This window comes from Ovis canadensis, chromosome 3 (assembly GCF_042477335.2).
Source record: "Ovis canadensis isolate MfBH-ARS-UI-01 breed Bighorn chromosome 3, ARS-UI_OviCan_v2, whole genome shotgun sequence".
NCBI lineage: Eukaryota > Metazoa > Chordata > Mammalia > Artiodactyla > Bovidae > Ovis > Ovis canadensis.
Genome location: NC_091247.1, coordinates 33663533 through 33682128, shown reverse-complemented (window position 1 = coordinate 33682128; position 18596 = coordinate 33663533). Strand labels below are relative to the sequence as shown.

Sequence of the window (18596 nt, the reverse complement as noted above, 5' to 3'; positions counted from 1 at the left end):
CTCTGACCACAGCTTCTTAAGCTACTTGCCCCTTCCTCACCCCGCGGGCTCTGGCAGCTGACCCTGCGCCCACCCTCCAGCTGCCGGGGAAGCGGGGCTTTGGCTCGGCGGGCTGGACAGTGCAGGCCAAGCTGGAGCTCTACCTGTGGCTGGGTCTCAGCAAGCAGCGCAAGGACTTCCTGTGTGGCCTGCCCTGTGGCTTCGAGGAGGTCAAGGCAGCCCAGGGCCTGGGACTACTCTCCTTCCCGCCTATCAGCCTGGTCTACACTAGTGAGTGAGGACTCCCAGGTCTGGGTGGCCCTGGCTCCGACCTCTCACCCGGGGAGGGCACGCAGGCTGGTGGCCTGTTCCCCGAGCCTCATCCTGCTCTTCCCACAGAGAAGCAGGCCTTCCAGCTCCGTGCCCACATGTACCAGGCTCGCAGCCTCTTTGCTGCCGACAGCACCGGCCTCTCAGACCCCTTTGCCCGTGTCTTCTTTATCAACCAGAGTCAGTGCACAGAGGTGAGGGCCCCGGGGAGGAGCGGATGGCTCTGGCTTTGAGAGCACTGGGGGGCCTGTGAGTTTCTGGGACCTGAAGAAACAGAGCAGCCAGTACCCAGATCCTTAGAGGGAAGGCTTGCAGATAGCTGCAGGACCAGGCCACGCTGGTGAAGTCTTTAATCGTGGTTACGTTCAACATAGAAGACAGGGAAGACGTTGGTGGGGGGTGAGGGGGGACGGTCATGAGCAGACCTCATAGCAGCCTTCATTTAAAATTCCCTGAAGAGTCAGAGAACATGGCACTCCTGCCCCCTGAGTCCCCTGGAAACCACAGGAGTGACTGGGGTGACTCCTGCACCAGTATCTGCCCACCCACCATCACCCCTACTTGTTACCTGTCTACTCCACCCTGCTGCAGGTACTGAATGAGACCCTGTGCCCCACCTGGGACCAGATGCTGGTGTTCGACAACCTGGAGCTGTACGGTGAAGCTCATGAGCTGCGGGACGATCCCCCTATCATTGTTATCGAAATCTACGACCAGGACACCATGGTACGGGTGGGCTCTGGCACTTGAATTGGCAGCCGCCTCCCCAGCCCACCCCCAGAGCCCCTTGGCCAGGGTGCTTGCCAGGAAGCCGGGGGTCTGGGCTGCTGACCAGCCCTTCCAAGAGACCCCAGGTGTCTTCTGCCCTCTCACTGCAGCCTGACCCCTCCTGATGCTGTGGGCCTCTGGGGTCTTAGGGAGGAGACAGGCCAGGGTGTCCCCGCCTACTTCACAGACAGACCAAGCCCAGGCCCAGCCATGCCAAGAAGGCCTGCTGTCCCCAGCTTTCCCCCATCCTAGACCGCCCAACTCCCCCCACCCCTGCATACAGTCATGCGCAGCCTCATAGCTCTCCATGGGCACTCTAGAGTGAGGGAGTGGACAATTGAGGTGACCTCTCCAGAGCTGGGAAGCCACTTACTACAAGCCACCCCAGCTACTGGGGAGCCCTGAGTGAGTTCTGGACTAGCGCTAGGAGCACCTGTTTCTAGATCTACATCTGCCATTCACTGCCAGCCTGGCCTGGAGCTAGCCTAAGACTTGGTTTCCCCATCTGTAAAATGGGGTGACCACACCTGCAACTACATGGGGCTATGGTGAAGACTGAATGAGATCCTGGGTATGAAGGTGCCCGGTCAGTTCAGGCATCAAGAAGCCACCTTGATTGTTTGTTGCGTCAGGGCAAAGCCGACTTCATGGGCCGGACCTTTGCCAAGCCACTGGTGAAGATGGCTGATGAGGCGTACTGCCCACCCCGCTTCCCGCCCCAGCTGGAGTACTATCAGATCTACCGGGGCAACGCCACAGCCGGGGACCTGCTGGCCGCCTTCGAGCTGCTGCAGGTGGGGCTTCTGGAAAGAGGGGGCTGGGCCAGGGGCCTCTCTTCTCCCCATCCTACTGTGAGGCCACTGGGACTGAACTGGGGGTGTGCTTCCTGGGCACCTGTGCTGTCTGGCCTTTTCTGTCTCCCTAGACCATGTGGCACCTACCTGGTGGGGGGAGAGAGCCCTCTCCCTGGGCTCACCAGGATATGACACTATGTCCCCCATCCCCCAGATTGGACCGGCAGGGAAGGCAGACCTGCCGCCCATCAACGGCCCCATGGACATGGACCGAGGTCCCATCATGCCTGTGCCTGTGGGCATCCGACCCGTGCTTAGCAAGTACCGGGTGGAGGTGAGGGCTCCACCCCTCCCCTCCCGGCCCTGCCTTGAACAGGCCCTGCCATACGCTGCTTCCTGGTCCCCCTCACCCTCTCCCCATCAAAGGTTGTATGCACACCTCACACTGGTGGCGTCGAACGCCAGGGGTGCTTCAGCAACCTCAGGCCATGCCTCGTGTTTCAGAAAAAGACACTGAAGTCCCAGGAGGGGAAGTGACTGGCCCAAGGTCACACCCGGGAGCCAGCGGCAGCCCTCAGCTCCCACCCATCCCCTGCCCTTTCTGCATTGACTCACACTTTCCAGGACCTTTCCCAGCCTCTGTCCACCCCCATACCCACCCTCACCCCCTCCTCCACAGTCCCTTGAGGACACCCTCCCTCCCTCATCAGCTCTCCCAGCCCTGCCCCTCCTGGTGAGTGGCCCCCCACAGCCAGCGCCCCTGATGGAGGGGCTGTCCTCTCCCCCCACTCCCACACCCCACACACGCAGGTGCTGTTCTGGGGCCTACGAGACCTGAAGCGGGTAAACCTGGCCCAGGTGGACCGGCCACGGGTGGACATCGAGTGCGCGGGGAAGGGGGTGCAGTCATCCCTGATCCACAATTACAAGAAGAACCCCAACTTCAGCACCCTGGTCAAGTGGTTTGAAGTGGTGGGTGCAGGCCCGGGCGTGGTGGGGCAGGGCTGGGTGCAGTGGGTACGGCCAGGGATGGCCAGTGCCTCTGCCCCTTCTCTGAGCTCAGGCTCCCTGCCCCCACCCCCAGGACCTCCCGGAGAATGAGCTCCTGCACCCGCCCTTGAATATCCGCGTGGTGGACTGCCGGGCCTTCGGCCGATACACCCTGGTCGGCTCCCACGCCGTCAGCTCCCTGCGGCGCTTCATCTACCGGCCCCCAGACCGCTCAGCTCCCAACTGGAACACCTCGGGTACGGCCACTGCTGAGGCCCAGGGCGGGGGCTCCAGCTTGCAGTCCAGACCACATGGTTCCCTCCTGGGGGCATCCCCAGGTGGGGTAGGGGAGGCCAGGAAGGAGGGTCCACCCTGGATCTCCAGGGTGGAGGGGCTGTCCAGGCAGCCCCAAACTAGTGCCAGAAAGGCCAGAGCTGAGGCATCCTTAGAGGGCCCAAGCAGATGGCCTTCTCTGCCTGAACCCAGAGAAGACTCTGCCCCCTGCCACCCGCCACGTGGTCTCCACTGTGTCACTGAGCACAGCTCACACTTCTCTCTGGCTCACCCCCTCCCTCTCCTTATGCCCACCTTTTCTCCCTCAACTGTCGCATCCCTCTCTCTCCCCCTCGGAAAGCTCCAGAGTCAGCTTTAGGCCTCTGGGCCTTCCAGCCACTCCGACTCTCACTCTTCCTCCTGCTCCTCCCTGTCTGTCTGTCTGTCTGTCTCTCCATCTCTCTGTCCAGGCAGGCTCCTGAAGGGCCGCCGTGGGCTGTACAGTGGGGGCCCCTCCTCTCGCCCCACAGGGGAGGTTGTGGTGAGCATGGAGCCGGAGGCGCCCGTCAAGAAGCTGGAGACCATGGTGAAGCTGGAGGCGGTAAGGTGCCTGGCGATGTGCAATTGCGGGTGACTTTCCCAAAGCTGGGCCACCTCCATCCCGCCCCCAGACAACACGTTAAGTCACTCCTCCTTCAGCGTGGGGTGGGCCAGGGCTAGCCCTCACTGCGTGTGCACGCAGCCCTACCCTAGAGTGTCCAGGAAGGCAAGAATCTCAATTCTGCTTGTGCGTGTGTGCCATGAACATGCAGTGCACATGTTTGAGAGACAGAGCAGTAACGTGCGAAGCAATAGCCTGCCATTATTTTTATTCCAACAAACGACACCACAGGCAAGGACTCCTTGTGTGAACACCAGTGTTCTCTCCAGAGGGTCTGAGTTTTCTTTCTCAGCCTTTTACAAACGACCCTCCCCAGGCCGGGGTTGGGGCAGGAGTTCCAGGTGGAAGTGCCTTACTCCTCCTGGCTTAGGACTGTGACTGTCGGTCTGCCAAAAGAGGCCCTGTCACCTGGGTGTTCAGATACGGACATGGAGCCTACGGGAGAGGGTAGGATGGAGGCCGGCCTGGAACAGGTCATCCTGAGTCCAAGCAGGACTGAGAGGGCAGGAGGCAGGCTTACCTCCCCACTGCCTTCTCCAAATCCCATTCCTGACATCATGTGCTTTCGCAGCCTGTGGCGTCTGCTAGCTTCTGAGATCTGGGCCGGGGTCCAAGAGGATCCTTCCTCACCCCACCGCTCTGGTCCCCAGAGAGTCTGGGCCAGTGGCTGAGTTAGCAGAGGGTGTGGTTCATGGAAGAGGAGAGCAGTTGAGGCCTGGTGCCTGGCCTGCGGGGCTGGGATTGGCACCACCAGGGGCTATGGGGCTAAACCTTGAGATGCCACGTCCCCCCTCGGCTCCCAGCCTCTGAAGCTCCTCTCTGAGGAGCTTGCTCCTCCTGGGGGTAGGCAGCTAGTTTCAGGCCATTAGGGAACAAAGAGGACAGCACAGACCTGAGCTTCACCATCGTCCCCATGGGCTCTGGTGGGGCCTTTTTCATCGGGGTCCCCTTCAGCTGTGTAAATGTGTCCACTTGCTCATTAAGGCACTTGCCTTTCACCCAGCCAACATTACCAACCTCCAGCCTCATGCCCTGTCAGCCTCCCCTCTTGACTCTGACCCCCCACTGCAATCATCTGGGAAGCTGACAACTCTCCTGGTGCCCAGTACCCCACCTTGGACTCAGGGGAGCCCTGCGATGGGTCATTTTTAAAAGCCCCCAGTAATTCTCATGTGCAGTCAGGTTGGCAAACCACCACCCTGGAAGTTCTAAGGAAACATCTCTGAGGCAGACCTTCCACAGTCCTGGAATTGGCCTTGTGAGCACAGCACTCATGACCCAGGGACCATCCCTGTGTGAGCCCCTGCCTGCACCCTCCCTGGCTGGGCCACTGCCTGCCACTTTCAGCCCAGTGGCCAAGTCTGTCCTTGTCTCCTTGGTTCCCCTCTGCAGACTTCCGATGCCGTCATCAAGGTGGATGTGGTGAGTGGGGGTACCGTTGGGGAGCACTGGGAAGAGAAGACCCTACACTACATAGGGTATCAGGCCAAGGGTAGCAGCATCGGGGACCAAGCCACCCCACAGCTCCTGATGCTCCAGCCAGCATAACCCCTCCTAAGAGGCAGGGGGAGAGAGCTTCTTGGGCTGCAAGCCCCTGAGCACCAATCCCACCTTGGCCAGGCTCATGCTGGTGGGTCATGACACTCTCTGGGCCATGGCATCCACTGCCACAAAACAAGGTCCTGCCCCTTTCATACTGGTGGCTTCACAGAGCCCCCTGGAACCCAGGGCTTCCTGGGAGCAGATGGTCAGAATGGATGGGGGACCCCCGTATTGTCCAGGGCTCTGGGAATGGCCAGGGTGCAGGGACGTATGCAGGACTCTGGACCTGGCCAACCCTGCAGGCTGATGAAGAGAAGGAGAGGAAGAAGAAGAAGAAGAAGGGCAGCTCAGATGAGCCGGAGGAGGAGGAGCCAGATGAGAGCATGTTGGACTGGTGGTCCAAGTACTTTGCTTCCATCGACACCATGAAGGAGGTGAGGCCTCCGTCCTAGGCAGGGGGCCAAGGAGGGACTGGGCTGGGAGAGGTGATGCCAACTCCACATCAGACCCTCCTATTCAGCTTCTTTCCTACACCCACCAGAACGGTCTCCCCACTCCATCAATATGAACTTGGAAGAGTCTATCTCACAGCCTTGAAGTTCTAGCTCATCCTTTTCCAGTCTGCCTTCCCAGGCTTGGTTTTCTCAAGTCCTCATTCATTTATTCCACAAATATTCCTTGAGTATATATGATGATGTACCACCAACGTAGGTGCTACAGGGGCCAAAAGATAAAATGCCAAACCTGCCCTGAGTATTTACTGGACATGCAAAATGTACATGTAAATAGATACAGTACAATGTGATAACAAAGGCAATTTAGTGCCTAGGAGGCAGGGAAAGCCTCACAGAGAAGGTGACCTTTGAGGAAGAGGAGAAACGTGCACTCAGAGACCAAAAGGAAACAACTTCTCAGTAGTACTTGCACATCTATTATCATTTTACATGTTATGCTATTTTATTTTACATGTCTTGGTCACTGTTGCTGTGTGAAATGTTCTTCCCTTGTTGTGCACACACAGGTCTACTGAGTCTGACTGCAAATTCCAGAAAGCTCATTTCTCCCCTTCCTCATTTGTCTCTTGTCCACACTGCCAACCTAGGTCAGGACAGGCACCCAAGACTGACCAAATGACCAGAAGGGACACATGCCCCTGGTTGTGTTTCCTTGACCAAGCTGATCCAGCCACATCCTCTCCCCAGGCCCTTTCTATGACCCGAGTTGTGTGTGATGTTTACCATTCATATCAGAGCACAGGCTAAGCTGCTGTAGCAGGTCAGATTGCTATGAACAAGAATGCTGATATGGTGATTCAGTGGGGTTGCAGACTGATATACTGCCATCTTGTTACTAGCATCTATATGGTTAGCGACGGCTTACCATCACGTCCTAATACCAGTGCACAGGAAGGGTAAAGAGAAGAGGTGGCGACATACTCCTTTCCTCTTGAGGGCCCAGCCTAGAAGCAGCACATAAGCACATCCACTCACATTGGCTAGAATCTAATCCCATAGCCACACTTAGCTGCAAGGGAGGCTGGGAAATGTTATCTTTAGTTAGGTGACTCTGTGCTAAAAACTTTTAGAGAGCAGAAGTGCTGATAATTGAGGGACATCTAGTAGTATCTTCTACCACCAGCACCTCCTGGATTCAAGTTGGAGCTTCAGGAGGTTGCCTGTTGTCTTGTCTGTTCCTGTAATTTGCACAGGCTGCCACCAGGGGGCAGTGGCACCTTGGATGAATCCTGATGATTTAGTATCCAGTGTGTACGGACAGACTGAAGAAAAGAAACCATGTTTTCTTATCCAGTTATACTTTTCTACCTTAAAACAATAAAACGTTAAAACTAAGAAGCAATGTTAAAGAACACATATTTTTCAATCGTACATAATTCAAAGAATCATAAAACTCCTAAGTACACTTAAAGCCATATTTTACACTATAAACTTTTTTAACCCACTCAAGCAGAGCATATGATAGGTTTGAAACCCAGTGGGAAAGAGTTTCTGCTTCTAAAAATTTAAGACTGGTCTGAGACCACAGTGTGGGGTCAACAAACCCCACCCTAGGAAACCTACCTTCCCTTCTTCTCACCTCATTTTCTGGCAGCAAATTCTACAACAAGAAATCTCAGGAATTGACTTGGAGGAGAAGGAGGAGATGGACAACACTGAAGGTGAGCCTGGAGCCCTGGAACTCTGCTTTCGTCTCCCAGCCCATTATATGAGTGGCTCCTCCGCTCATCACACCAGCTGCTTCTCTTTCCCCTTCCCGTGGGTCCTCACAGCTGCAGCAGCCTATGGCAGATATCCTCAGGCATCCCTGAGGCCCTTACGTAGACTGGCTTTTACTCTGACCAGTTGAGCAACCACAGTGATGGACAGACATTTAGAGCCTTCGAACATCAGAGCTGGAAGGGACCTCAGAACTCATCCCATTCTGTGTCTTCCAGACCTTTTCCATGGAACACTACAAATGGGTTTTCTAAAGGGAAAAGAAGGTTCCGAGGCCAGATTGGTTAAACAGGTCCCTTGGTGCAGGACTTCGCAGTGCCTTTAATATACAAATGCTATTATAATAAATCTCTAAGGAAGACAGAATAAAATATTTCCCTGACTTATTATATATATATAATTATTATATCATGCATATACATTATATATATCCTTTCTCTTAAAGCATTCCAAGAACACCTACACTTAGTGTTTCACTGAATGCTGTTTGGAAAATGCTAATATAGAACAGTCCTCTCATTAGAGATCTGCTAAGTTAAATTAGTGAAGTGATGAGGTAGGTCTCCAGCCCTGGCTTTCCTGCTCAGATCATTTCTGCCTCCTTGTCTGTTTCTGGCCAGGCCTGAAGGGGCCGATGAAGGGCAAGGAGAAGGCAAGGGCTGCAAAGGAGGAGAAGAAGAAAAGAACCCAGAGCCTAGGCCCTGGCCAGGGGTCGGAGGCCCCTGAGAAGAGGAAACCCAAGATTGATGAGCTCAAGGTAAGGGTCTGGGAGCAGACCCCACCAGGGTGTGGGGGCATCATGCCCAGGTCAAGACAGAGGCCTGTAGGCCTGCCTCACCTCCCCTGATGGCCTGGCTTGGCTCAGGTGTACCCCAAGGAGCTGGAGTCAGAGTTCGACAACTTCGAGGACTGGCTGCACACGTTCAACCTGCTTCGGGGCAAGACGGGGGATGACGAGGATGGTGGGACCGAGGAGGAGCGCATCGTGGGCCGGTTCAAGGTCAGGTGGCGAGTGTGAGCGGGGCCCAGCCCCTAAAGACCCAGGCCCTGAGTCCTGAGCCTCCCCACCAGCTCTCCTCCCCACCCCAAGCCTGGGGCTGACAGCCAAGGGGAACTGTCAGCTGCCCCAGTAGGAAAACTATGAGAAGACTTGCATGCTGAGTGATAAGGGGCATGTGCCCTGAACCCACTCCCCTACTTGACCCCCTGCAGAATTGCCCCCACTCTGGCCACTTCCTCCAAAACCCCTGACTTTCTGTGACCAAAGCAACTAAAAGGTTATGGCCCCAAACCCCTGCAGTAGGGTGCAGATCCTCAGTGCTCTGGGCTATTTTAAATGCCACCCCTGCCTGTGCCCATGGGAACCTGCACCCTGACCAACGCTTGCTGCACCCCAGGGCTCCCTCTGCGTGTACAAAGTGCCACTCCCAGAGGATGTGTCCCGGGAAGCCGGCTACGACCCCACCTACGGCATGTTCCAGGGCATCCCCAGCAATGACCCCATCAACGTGCTCGTCCGGGTCTACGTGGTCCGAGTAAGAGCCCCCTCGCAGCCTCTCTCCCCAGGCTCCCAGTCCTCCTGCCCAAGAGGGGCTGAAGCAGCCTCAAACTGATAGCCCCCAACTGGGAGACACCAGCGAGGGCAGCTGGCCTTGTGCCATCCTTTATAGAGGCGGAAGCCAAGGCCCAGAGTTGGTCAGGGACTCACCCGGGGTCACACAGCAACTCTCTGGTCCAGTGCTCCTGCCCTTCATTATCATGGGACCATCGCGGGGTGGGGGAAGATGAGGGTGCAGGCACCCTGCTCAGGAGCACCCCTCCCATTCCAGGCCACGGACCTGCACCCTGCAGACATCAATGGCAAAGCTGACCCCTACATTGCCATCCGGCTAGGCAAGACTGACATCCGTGACAAGGAGAACTACATCTCCAAGCAGCTCAACCCCGTCTTTGGGAAGTAAGGCCTCCTGGTGCCCCACCTCCACCCTGCCCAGACTTCCCCAGCCCAGACCCCCTCCCGCCCCACCCTACCCCCCTTGACCCTCAACCCTTCTCCCAACCCCGCCGCACCAGGTCCTTTGACATCGAAGCCTGCTTCCCCATGGAATCCATGCTGACAGTGGCTGTGTACGACTGGGATCTGGTAGGCACCGATGACCTCATTGGGGAAACCAAGATCGACCTGGAAAACCGCTTCTACAGCAAGCACCGCGCCACCTGCGGCATCGCCCAGACCTACTCCGTGTGCGTGGGGCAGGGTGGGGCAGGGGGGCTGCCTACTGCACCGTGACTTCAAAATCAAGATGCAAACCATGGGATTTGGGGAGGTGGACGTATGGTTTCTGTCCCAGCCAGGCCTCCATCCCCACAGGCTCTGGGCTCAGCCTTCAGGGGCCAGGACTGCAGGTTCCAAGACAAGGAGAGAGCCAGGGAATTCCAGGGCAGAGGAAACAGAGGGAGAGAGAAGTGGGCTGGGAGGAGGCAGGAGTGTGCTAGGAAGAGTCCACTGGACAACTGGCCAGCAGGTGCCACTGCCAGGCTGTGTGACCCTGGGCCAGCCCCTTACCCTCTCTGGTTGTCAGTTTCCTCAGGGAGTCTTTGAAGTTCCAGAGGAGTGGACACAGTTGGGGGGATGGTGCGGCTGCACTGGGGGAGACTGGATGCTCGTCCTTGGGGAGCAGGGAGCACATGGGGCCCAAGCCCAGGGCAGGAGGGATCAGCCACCAGCAGCCCTCGTGTCTCAGCTGATCCTGGAGCATGGGGCAGGGCTCACTTGCTCACATTGGGCAATAGCCAACCTAAGGAAGCTGGCCAGGGCCACTTACTACCTGGGGATGGCCCAGCCTCACCCAGGCCATGCGTCTCCTCCCACAGACACGGCTACAATATCTGGCGGGACCCTATGAAGCCCAGCCAGATCCTGACCCGCCTCTGCAAGGAGGGCAAAGTGGACGGCCCCCACTTCGGGCCCCCCGGGAGAGTGAAGGTGTCCAACCGTGTCTTCACAGGGCCCTCCGAGATGGAGGACGAGAATGGTAAGGGATGCTGCACGCAGCCATGGGGTGTCAAGAGGCCATGGAAGGACCCACACATCCTTGTGGCGGGACCACCCCTCTGCTCATCACCGCAGCGTCCCCTCCTGTCCGCTCAGCCTCTGCCCTTCCTCCCCATCCCACACTACATTTGCCCACTTGTCCCCTTTCTCTTCCTCTCAGCCTCCCTGTGGGGTAGGAAGGTTCTTCCTCATTCTACAGATGAGGAAAGAGAGACCCAAAGGGTTTCAGTGATTTGCCCAAGGTCATTCAGCTTTTACAAGGCAGAGTGACAGCAGTGTAGACCCAAGTTGGTGTGGCTCTCCCCACCCTTTTGCCCTTGTGGCCCTTCATGGAGAACCAGCAAATGTCTCTGCTGGACGTTTGTGCCGCCCACCTTCAAGGTGCTAGACAGGACGTAGGTTCTTCTCTTCCCTGACCTTGCAGCCCAGCGGGATTCTCGGGTCAGTTTCCCCCCAAGCAGGGAAAACCCAAGGACACAGACCCCTCTGGGCCCACGAGGCACCTGAGAGCTTGGGCTATTGCATCTCCCTCTGAGCCTCAGTTTCTCCATCAGTAGACCGGAGAAGGGGCCTCTGTATGCCCTTGAGCCCCTGGCCCAGCACAGGTCTCTTGTTCTGCTGAGCTGACCTCTGGCACCCACAGGGCAGAGGAAGCCCACGGAAGAGCACGTGGCACTGCTGGCCCTGAGACACTGGGAGGACATCCCCCGCGTGGGCTGCCGCCTGGTGCCCGAACACGTGGAGACACGGCCGCTGCTCAACCCCGACAAGCCGGGCATCGAACAGGTGACTGGCCTGAGTCTGGCGTTCTTCAGTATTTGGGGTCAGTCCCAACCTGAGTCCATAAAAAGAGATCCCCATGCTATTCGCCGCTTCCCCCGGAGTGTCGGGCGCCCCATGCACACACACGCCATGCCCTTCACCGTAACTACCGGGGCTCGTGTCTGGCCTGTGAGTGAGAATCACATCACCTCTGGTGGAAACCTAGGCTAATCTCCCTCAGAAGCTGCAATTGGCTGTGGGTGACGTCATAGGGATTGCTGGCATCCAAGAATGAAAACTGATGAGTCCCGCCAGAACAAAGGTTGGGAGGGAGAGGAGAGCTGGCCTTGCTGGGTAGAGGAAGGAGTCCTGAGACGTGCCACACCCCCTTCCTCAGGGCCGCCTGGAGCTGTGGGTGGACATGTTTCCCATGGACATGCCGGCCCCCGGGACGCCTCTGGACATCTCCCCTCGGAAGCCCAAGAAGTGAGCTGCTCAGGGCCTGCGCCCTTCCCTCCCTGCTCCCCAACGCATCCTTTCTGTAGGAGCCTCCAGGCCCAGGTCACCTTAGTCAGTCCCATGTGGCTTTGTTGGGGGAACAGAGCACCCCACGAAGAGGGCTGTGGGGCCTGCCCTGGGGAGGTCCCCTTGCTGAGGTAAGGGGTCTCATCCCCACTGTGTGGCCAGCAAGGGCCATGGGTTCACAATGACACCCTCCACAAAGGCTCTGTCCTCACAGACCCACTCCTCCACAGGCCCATGCATGCAGGCAGCATCCTCCCTGGGTTCCCCCACACACATTCACAAGACCCAGAACCCCTGAGAGCTGCTCTGCTCCCCTGATAAAAGTGGTTCCCACTCAAAGCTGTCATTCAGCTCTGCCAAGTTTTATTTAAAACTGATGGGATGTGCAGGAGGGTGGGAGAGTAGCCAGAACGCTGGATCATGAGCCAAGCCATCTGTCTCTGTTAGTTGACACTGGCCAGGTCACTTTTTCCTCCATGGTCCTCAGTTTTCCCATCTGTAAAGTGGCCAGACCAAGCCACTGCCAGCACTGGACTTGGTGCCTGCAATCAGAGCCCCACATTTCCATTTCACACTGGACCCCACCAATCATATAGCCCATTCTGCCTGGTGGGCCTTCCCAGGTGGCTCAGTGATAAAGAATTCCCCTGCCAACGCAGAAGATGCGGGTTCGATCCCTGGGTCGGGAAGATCCCCTGGAGAAGGAAATAGCTACCCACTCCAGTATTCTTGCCTGGAAAATCCTATGGATAGAGGAGCCTGGCGGGCTACAGTTCACGAGGTAGCAAAAGAGTCGGATATGACTTAGCTACTAAACAAAACCAACTAATTCTGCCTGGCACAGGCTCCAGGTGGGACCCTGAGTGTGCTGTTCCATGGCTCACCACCAGGGGACACCCCAACCCTCTGTGTCTGCAGGACTTGCAGTCCGGGGGCATTAAGTCCAGCATGATCCATTGCAGTCGATTTTTAGAGGCTGATTCAACCTCACTCCTAAAGGTAGAGATGGAACTACCTCATTTATCATGACAATTATACTTCAAGAGGAAAATCCCCTTTGGGGGCAAGGATGTAAAGGAAATCAGATTCCAGGGTGATCCACTGCCAGCTGCTGGGCATAAATGTACATTTCTGTTAGAGCTGGAATGGAGCTTCAGGCCTCTGGGGAGGAGGGATTCCTGACTCTCCAAGCCTCGCTTCAGCCACACCCCAAGCAGCCGGCCCGTGCCCCTCCCTGGGCAGCCTCCCTGAGACCTGAGTCAGCTCCCTACCCGCCCACCTCATCCAGGAGGACTGTGCCTTGGGTCCTGGCGTTCTAGCCCAACTGGCTCTCCCACCCACCCCGCCTGGTCTGGCTTTTCTCTCAACATCCATGCTGACTGGGTGACCTTCTCCTCTGACCCTGGGCCCCCCACGTTTCCCCAACCCCTCAGCTTCTCCCCACATCGGCTCTCTCAGCCCCAGCCTGGCCCAGGTCCCATGCCCATCCCAAGTCCCCAGAACTTGTCCCGGTCACCTCATCTCCAACCCCAGCCTGGTAACCCCCACCCCCACACCACTAATCGGCCCCTAACCCACCCAGGTACGAGCTGCGGGTCATCGTGTGGAACACGGATGAGGTGGTCTTGGAAGATGACGACTTCTTCACCGGGGAGAAGTCCAGCGACATTTTCGTGCGGGGGTGGGTGAGAGGTCCCCTGGATGGGAAGGGGGCCGAGCCGGGTAAGCCCACCTTCCCGGAAGGCAGGAGAGGAGGGAGAGGACGGCGAGGAGGGGGGTGCTGTGGGTGGAGAGAGGCCTCTGGGGAGGTGGCTGAAGGGCCACAGGTGATGCCCCACAGGTGGCTGAAGGGCCAGCAGGAGGACAAGCAGGACACAGACGTCCACTACCACTCCCTCACGGGCGAGGGCAACTTCAACTGGCGCTACCTGTTCCCCTTCGACTACTTGGCTGCCGAGGAGAAGATTGTCATCTCCAAGAAGGAGTCCATGTTCTCCTGGGACGAGACCGAATACAAGATCCCCGCACGGCTCACCCTGCAGATCTGGGACGCTGACCACTTCTCTGCTGATGACTTCCTGGGTGCGGGGCTGGGACCAGAGCAGCGAGAGGTCCCCTGGGTGGGAGGGGGGCTGAACTGGGTAAGCCCACCTTCCTGGAAGGCAGGAGAGGAGGGAGAGGACAGGGGAGTGGTGCTGTGGGTGGAGAGACCCCCCAGCTGTGGTTGCGGGTCTGGAGCAGGTGATGCTCCAGTGGGGGCGGGGGAGGGGTGGCAGGGGCAGGGTGAGCCCAGCCCAGGTGGGGGACCCAGTGTCAATCGGACCCAATGTAGGAGCTGACTCTCAGGTTGTCACAGGGGCCATCGAGCTGGACCTGAATCGCTTCCCTCGGGGCGCGAAAACGGCCAAGCAGTGCACCATGGAGATGGCCACGGGGGAGGTGGATGTGCCTCTGGTTTCCATCTTCAAGCAGAAGCGCGTCAAAGGCTGGTGGCCCCTCCTAGCCCGCAACGAGAATGACGAGTTTGAGCTCACGGTGGGCCTCACCACTGCTGGGCAGGGGGCAGGGGAGGGCCTGGCACATTTCCTGGGCACCGGCACCATTCTGTTCCTCTCTGCAGGGCAAAGTGGAAGCAGAGTTGCATCTACTCACTGCCGAGGAGGCGGAGAAGAATCCCGTGGGCCTGGCCCGCAACGAACCTGATCCCCTAGAGAAACCCAAGTGAGTGCCCTGCATGCCAGTCCCCTGCCACACTGGTCCCTGGGGGCACAGGGACAGGAAGGAGGTGCCAGAACCTCTGGTCTTCTTGCCCCCACTCTGTGGGCACCTCTGCCCTCTCTGACCCTTCCTGGGCCACAGCCTCATTGCAGGCGAGCCTCCTCCCTCTTCCCCTTACCCCCAGGGTCCACCTCCTCCCTCTGAGGCCAGAACACGGGCTATAGTACAGGGAAGGCCCTGTTGAGCTGAGTTGAATGCTCTTCCTACTTTTTGACAGGGGCTTCCCGGGTAGCTCAACTGGTAAGGAATCTGCCTGCAATGCAGAAGACTCTGGTTCAATTCCTGGGTTGGGAAGTTCCCCTAGACAAGGGATAGGCTACCCACTTCAGTGCTCTTGGGCTTCCCTGGTGGCTCAGATGGTAAAGTATCTCCCCACAGTGCGGCAGACCTAGGTTCGATCCCTGGGTTGGGAAGATCCTCTGGAGGAGGGAGCGGCAAGCCACTCCAGTATTCTTGCCTGCAGAATCCCCACGGACAGAGGGGCCTGGCAGGCTACAGCCTTTAGGGTCGCAAAGAGTTGGACATGACTAAGTGACTAAGCACACAGATTTGACAAAGGCAAACAGCTGCAGTGGTGGGCTTTGGGGTGCCAGGCAGCCTTGATGGCTGGGGCAGGGGGGCACCTAAAACTGTGTACGCAGCTGAGAGTCATCTTGGCCACGGGCCCTCACCACACCCTGGCCCTCACCCTCCGTGTCCTTCCTCGGTGCTCCCTCTGCTCCTTGTCGCTGCTCTAACCAGCCCGATACAAGCTTCCTCTGGCTCTTGAACCCTCTCAAGTCTGCCCACTACTTCGTGTGATACATGCATCACTGGCTGCCTCTCCTCCTCGCCCTTTTCCTCTACTCCATGCCCGGCTACCTGGTCAAGAAGATCCTTGGGGTCTGAGCCCAAAGCCTCCTGGGTCTCATGCCCTCCCTTCCTCCTGGACCTAGGGCTATGAGCTGGCCAGCATGTGGCACACCCTCACACACAGACACACACACACACACACGAGTGCACACATAAGGACGGTGCAGACATCAACTTTTAAGCTTTCAAGTGGTATCCTAGACTCAGAACTGCAAATGACTGTCTTGCATGTTTACATATGAGGCCAGAGAGGAAAAGGAACTTGTCCAAGGTCACTGCCTAGCAAATCAGGGTAGAGCTAGGACTCAGCCTTGGTTTTCAAATGGCCCATCCAGTGTCTTTTGCACAATACCACCTATTCTCCCAGCAACATCCTGGTCAGAATCAAACCCAGTTCCATTGGCAGAAAGCAGCTGAGTTATGAACAGGAAAGGGGAAAGGCTTTGACTGAGATCAGTCATCCAGCCCTGAAGAGATTCTGCCAGCATCCTCCTCCCACCCCGAGCCCTTTCCTGCCCTGCATGGCAGTGAGTAGCTCCACAGCATTCACTCATCTTGGTAACCAGCCTATGGGGAGCTCGCGGTGCCAAAACTTTTCATGCACTTTCTCACATCACCCTTTCACCAACCCCAGAGGTGGGATCTTCTATTAACCCCATGGTACAAGTGAGGAATCCGAGGCTCTAAGACATGCCTCGCTTGCCTGTCACCACTGGGACTGGAAACCGGGTGCCCTTGCCCACAACCTCCGGCCTGCAGCCCTGCCTGCAGATTGGCTCTGGAGGGTGCGGTCTACGTCCATTAGGAGCAGGAAGAGTTTGAAGAAGCCTGTTTAGTACTTTGATTTTCTATCTGGACATTTTATAGAATCTATTGTTCTTGTCACACAGCCAACAGAATATAAGCTCAAGAAGCCCTTTTTTGGCTGGGTGGCCCTGAAGAAGGTAGAGTAGTGATCCATCCCTGATGGTGGGCAGGTCAGGGGTGAGAGTAGCGTGTACCCCGCCCTGGGGATCCTCAGACCCCTGGCAGGGCTTGGTGGGGACAGAAACCTAAAGGGGGAACAGGTTGGAAACACAAACCTCACTGTGAACACACAGCAAATGCTAGACCATCCACAATGAACGGCTCAGTAGGGGATCTTCCTATTGTAATAACCAGAACTGCCTGCAGCCCTGCAGCAGCCTCCTCCAGCACTGACCTGCCCTCACTGCAAGTGTTGGGTCAAGGGGTAGTTGCCCAGCTGCCAAAAATGCTGTCTAGGCTTCGGGAGGAGCTGGGACAACTGTGGTTCTCTGCAAAGAGAAAGGGAATGCAGGCAGCATTTGCTGGAGCTAAGTTCAGTTCAGTTCGGTCGCTCAGTCGTGTCCGACTCTTTGTCATCCCACGGACTGCAGCACACCAGTCCTCCCTATCCATCACCAACTCCTGGAGTTTACTCAAACTTATATCCATTGAGTCAGTGATGCCATCCAACCACCTCATCCTCTGTCGTCCCCTTCTCCTCCCTCCTTCAATCTTTCCCAGCACCAGGGTCTTTTCCAAGGAGTCAGTTCTTCATATCAGGTGGCCAAAGTATGGAGTCTCAGCTTCAGCATCAGTCCTTCCAATGAATATGCAGGACTGATTTTCTTTAGGATGGACTGGTTGGATCTCCTAGCTGTTCAAGAGACTCTCAAGAGTCTTCTCCAAGAGCACAGCTGGAGCTGGGATGGGCTCAAACCCTGCCTCCAGCACTCAGTACTCTGGGGACTGGGACCGTGAAGGGGGCCCTCTTGGGGTCTAGAAGGGCTGCAGGGACGGGGTGTCTTGGAGGTGCTACTCCCCTGACCGAGGCTCTCCCTCCCCAGCCGGCCCGACACTGCCTTCGTCTGGTTCCTCAACCCCCTCAAGTCCATCAAGTACCTCATCTGCACACGATACAAGTGGCTCATCATCAAGATCGTGTTGGCGCTGCTGGGACTGCTCATGCTGGCACTCTTCCTCTACAGCCTCCCCGGTTACATGGTCAAGAAGCTTTTGGGGGCGTGAAGGCCCTGGGGGCCCTCCCTACAGCTCCCCTCCTGGGCCTGCACATTTGCCCCGCCTCTGGCACAGAGGCCTCCAGTCCCAGGGGCCTTCCTCCTGCTGGCTGGGCCGGTAATGCAACAACCTCCCCACCCACCCTGCCTGTCCGCCCCACCCCAAGCCTACTGCTGACCCAGTCCTGCCCGTCCTGTCCCTACCTGCAGGGTAGGGAGTGTGGGAAAAGGGGAGAGCCTGCCCCCCCTGCCAGAGGAAGCCACCCGAAATCCTTCCCAGGCCTTCCAGCAGAGCGCTAAAGCTTTAATGAAATTAACTGAGAATCGAATCATGTCATGGGCTGTGCCCAGGGCTTTAAAAAGAATCAATGAGCAAGCAGCATCACCCTCACCCTCCCCAGACATAATCAGCTGCCATCTTGACCTTGCAGAAGTGATCCAAGATCCCTTCCAGGAATCCTGCCAGGTGGCTGCTTCCTCGGGCCACTCCACTCTCTCCAGGCGGCCGCAGTCTGGGTGCACAAGCCCAGTCCCCGCCCAGCCTGCAGGCCTCCCAATGCTTTCTTTGCCCAGACTAGCCCTTGCAAGCCAGCACGCCTGCAGTGAACCCCGTACCCCACCCACCTGCCTAGCCCCCGCTGGGCTTGCCCTTTCAATACTGGGGGGCTGCCTGGAGTTTGCACTTGAAGGGCTGCCCACCTCCCGCCCCCACCGCCTGTGTGAGCTGAGTTTCTCTTGGCTGTTTTTCCTCTCTTAAGTGGTGATTTTTCTCTTAATAAAAGAAATCAAACCCTGAGCTGACAAGTCTGCAGTGGGTCAGGTGGGGGGAACTGTGGAGGAGGGGTGCACAGGGTCGGCTGGCAAGCTCAGCACAGGCTGGGCCGCTTTGGAGTGGGGGGGCCTTGTGACCCAGGGTTCAAGGTGGGCCTCAGGTACAGGGCTGCCTGCCTAGGCTGCCCCAGGAGGAATGTCACACCACAGCCCAGGGGCACAGCCTGGTGGACCCAGGGGCCCCAAAAGCTCATTAACGCA

General features: G+C 57.4%; 2 protein-coding genes across 8 annotated transcripts in view; one reads left to right on the top strand and one right to left on the bottom strand.

Moving 5' to 3' along the window:
* OTOF (otoferlin) overlaps positions 1 to 18358 on the top strand; it is an 89882-nt gene extending 71524 nt beyond the window's left edge. For 2 of the 3 annotated variants that reach the window (XM_069582821.1, XM_069582820.1), the window contains 24 exons: positions 81 to 270; positions 379 to 503; positions 901 to 1035; positions 1710 to 1871; positions 2086 to 2205; positions 2682 to 2843; positions 2956 to 3118; positions 3665 to 3735; positions 5188 to 5217; positions 5640 to 5771; positions 7447 to 7513; positions 8192 to 8328; positions 8437 to 8571; positions 8969 to 9106; positions 9401 to 9528; positions 9645 to 9815; positions 10446 to 10606; positions 11270 to 11412; positions 11786 to 11874; positions 13496 to 13594; positions 13754 to 13995; positions 14270 to 14448; positions 14534 to 14634; positions 17394 to 18358. In XM_069582821.1, the coding sequence (XP_069438922.1) occupies positions 81 to 270; positions 379 to 503; positions 901 to 1035; positions 1710 to 1871; positions 2086 to 2205; positions 2682 to 2843; positions 2956 to 3118; positions 3665 to 3735; positions 5188 to 5217; positions 5640 to 5771; positions 7447 to 7513; positions 8192 to 8328; positions 8437 to 8571; positions 8969 to 9106; positions 9401 to 9528; positions 9645 to 9815; positions 10446 to 10606; positions 11270 to 11412; positions 11786 to 11874; positions 13496 to 13594; positions 13754 to 13995; positions 14270 to 14448; positions 14534 to 14634; positions 17394 to 17574 (3261 nt within the window). In that variant the 3' untranslated portion in view covers positions 17575 to 18358. Of the gene's footprint in view, positions 1 to 80; positions 271 to 378; positions 504 to 900; positions 1036 to 1709; positions 1872 to 2085; positions 2206 to 2681; positions 2844 to 2955; positions 3119 to 3604; positions 3736 to 5187; positions 5218 to 5639; positions 5772 to 7446; positions 7514 to 8191; positions 8329 to 8436; positions 8572 to 8968; positions 9107 to 9400; positions 9529 to 9644; positions 9816 to 10445; positions 10607 to 11269; positions 11413 to 11785; positions 11875 to 13495; positions 13595 to 13753; positions 13996 to 14269; positions 14449 to 14533; positions 14635 to 17393 lie in introns of all 3 variants that reach the window. The other variant, XM_069582819.1, reaches the window with a different exon arrangement.
* DRC1 (dynein regulatory complex subunit 1) overlaps positions 1 to 18596 on the bottom strand; it is an 88779-nt gene that overhangs the window by 28475 nt on the left and 41708 nt on the right. Inside the window, exons 18-21 of one of the 5 annotated variants that reach the window (XR_011255557.1) lie at positions 14287 to 14412; positions 13842 to 14068; positions 13492 to 13610; positions 12255 to 12455 (exon numbers count right to left, since the gene is read on the bottom strand). The exons of 1 other annotated variant lie outside the window; for it this stretch is intronic. The gene's annotated coding sequence lies outside the window, so the exon portion shown is untranslated. Of the gene's footprint in view, positions 1 to 12254; positions 12456 to 13491; positions 13611 to 13841; positions 14069 to 14286; positions 14413 to 14436; positions 14528 to 18596 lie in introns of those variants that run through there. 3 more of the 5 variants (XR_011255558.1, XR_011255559.1, XM_069582825.1) reach the window with 3 other exon arrangements.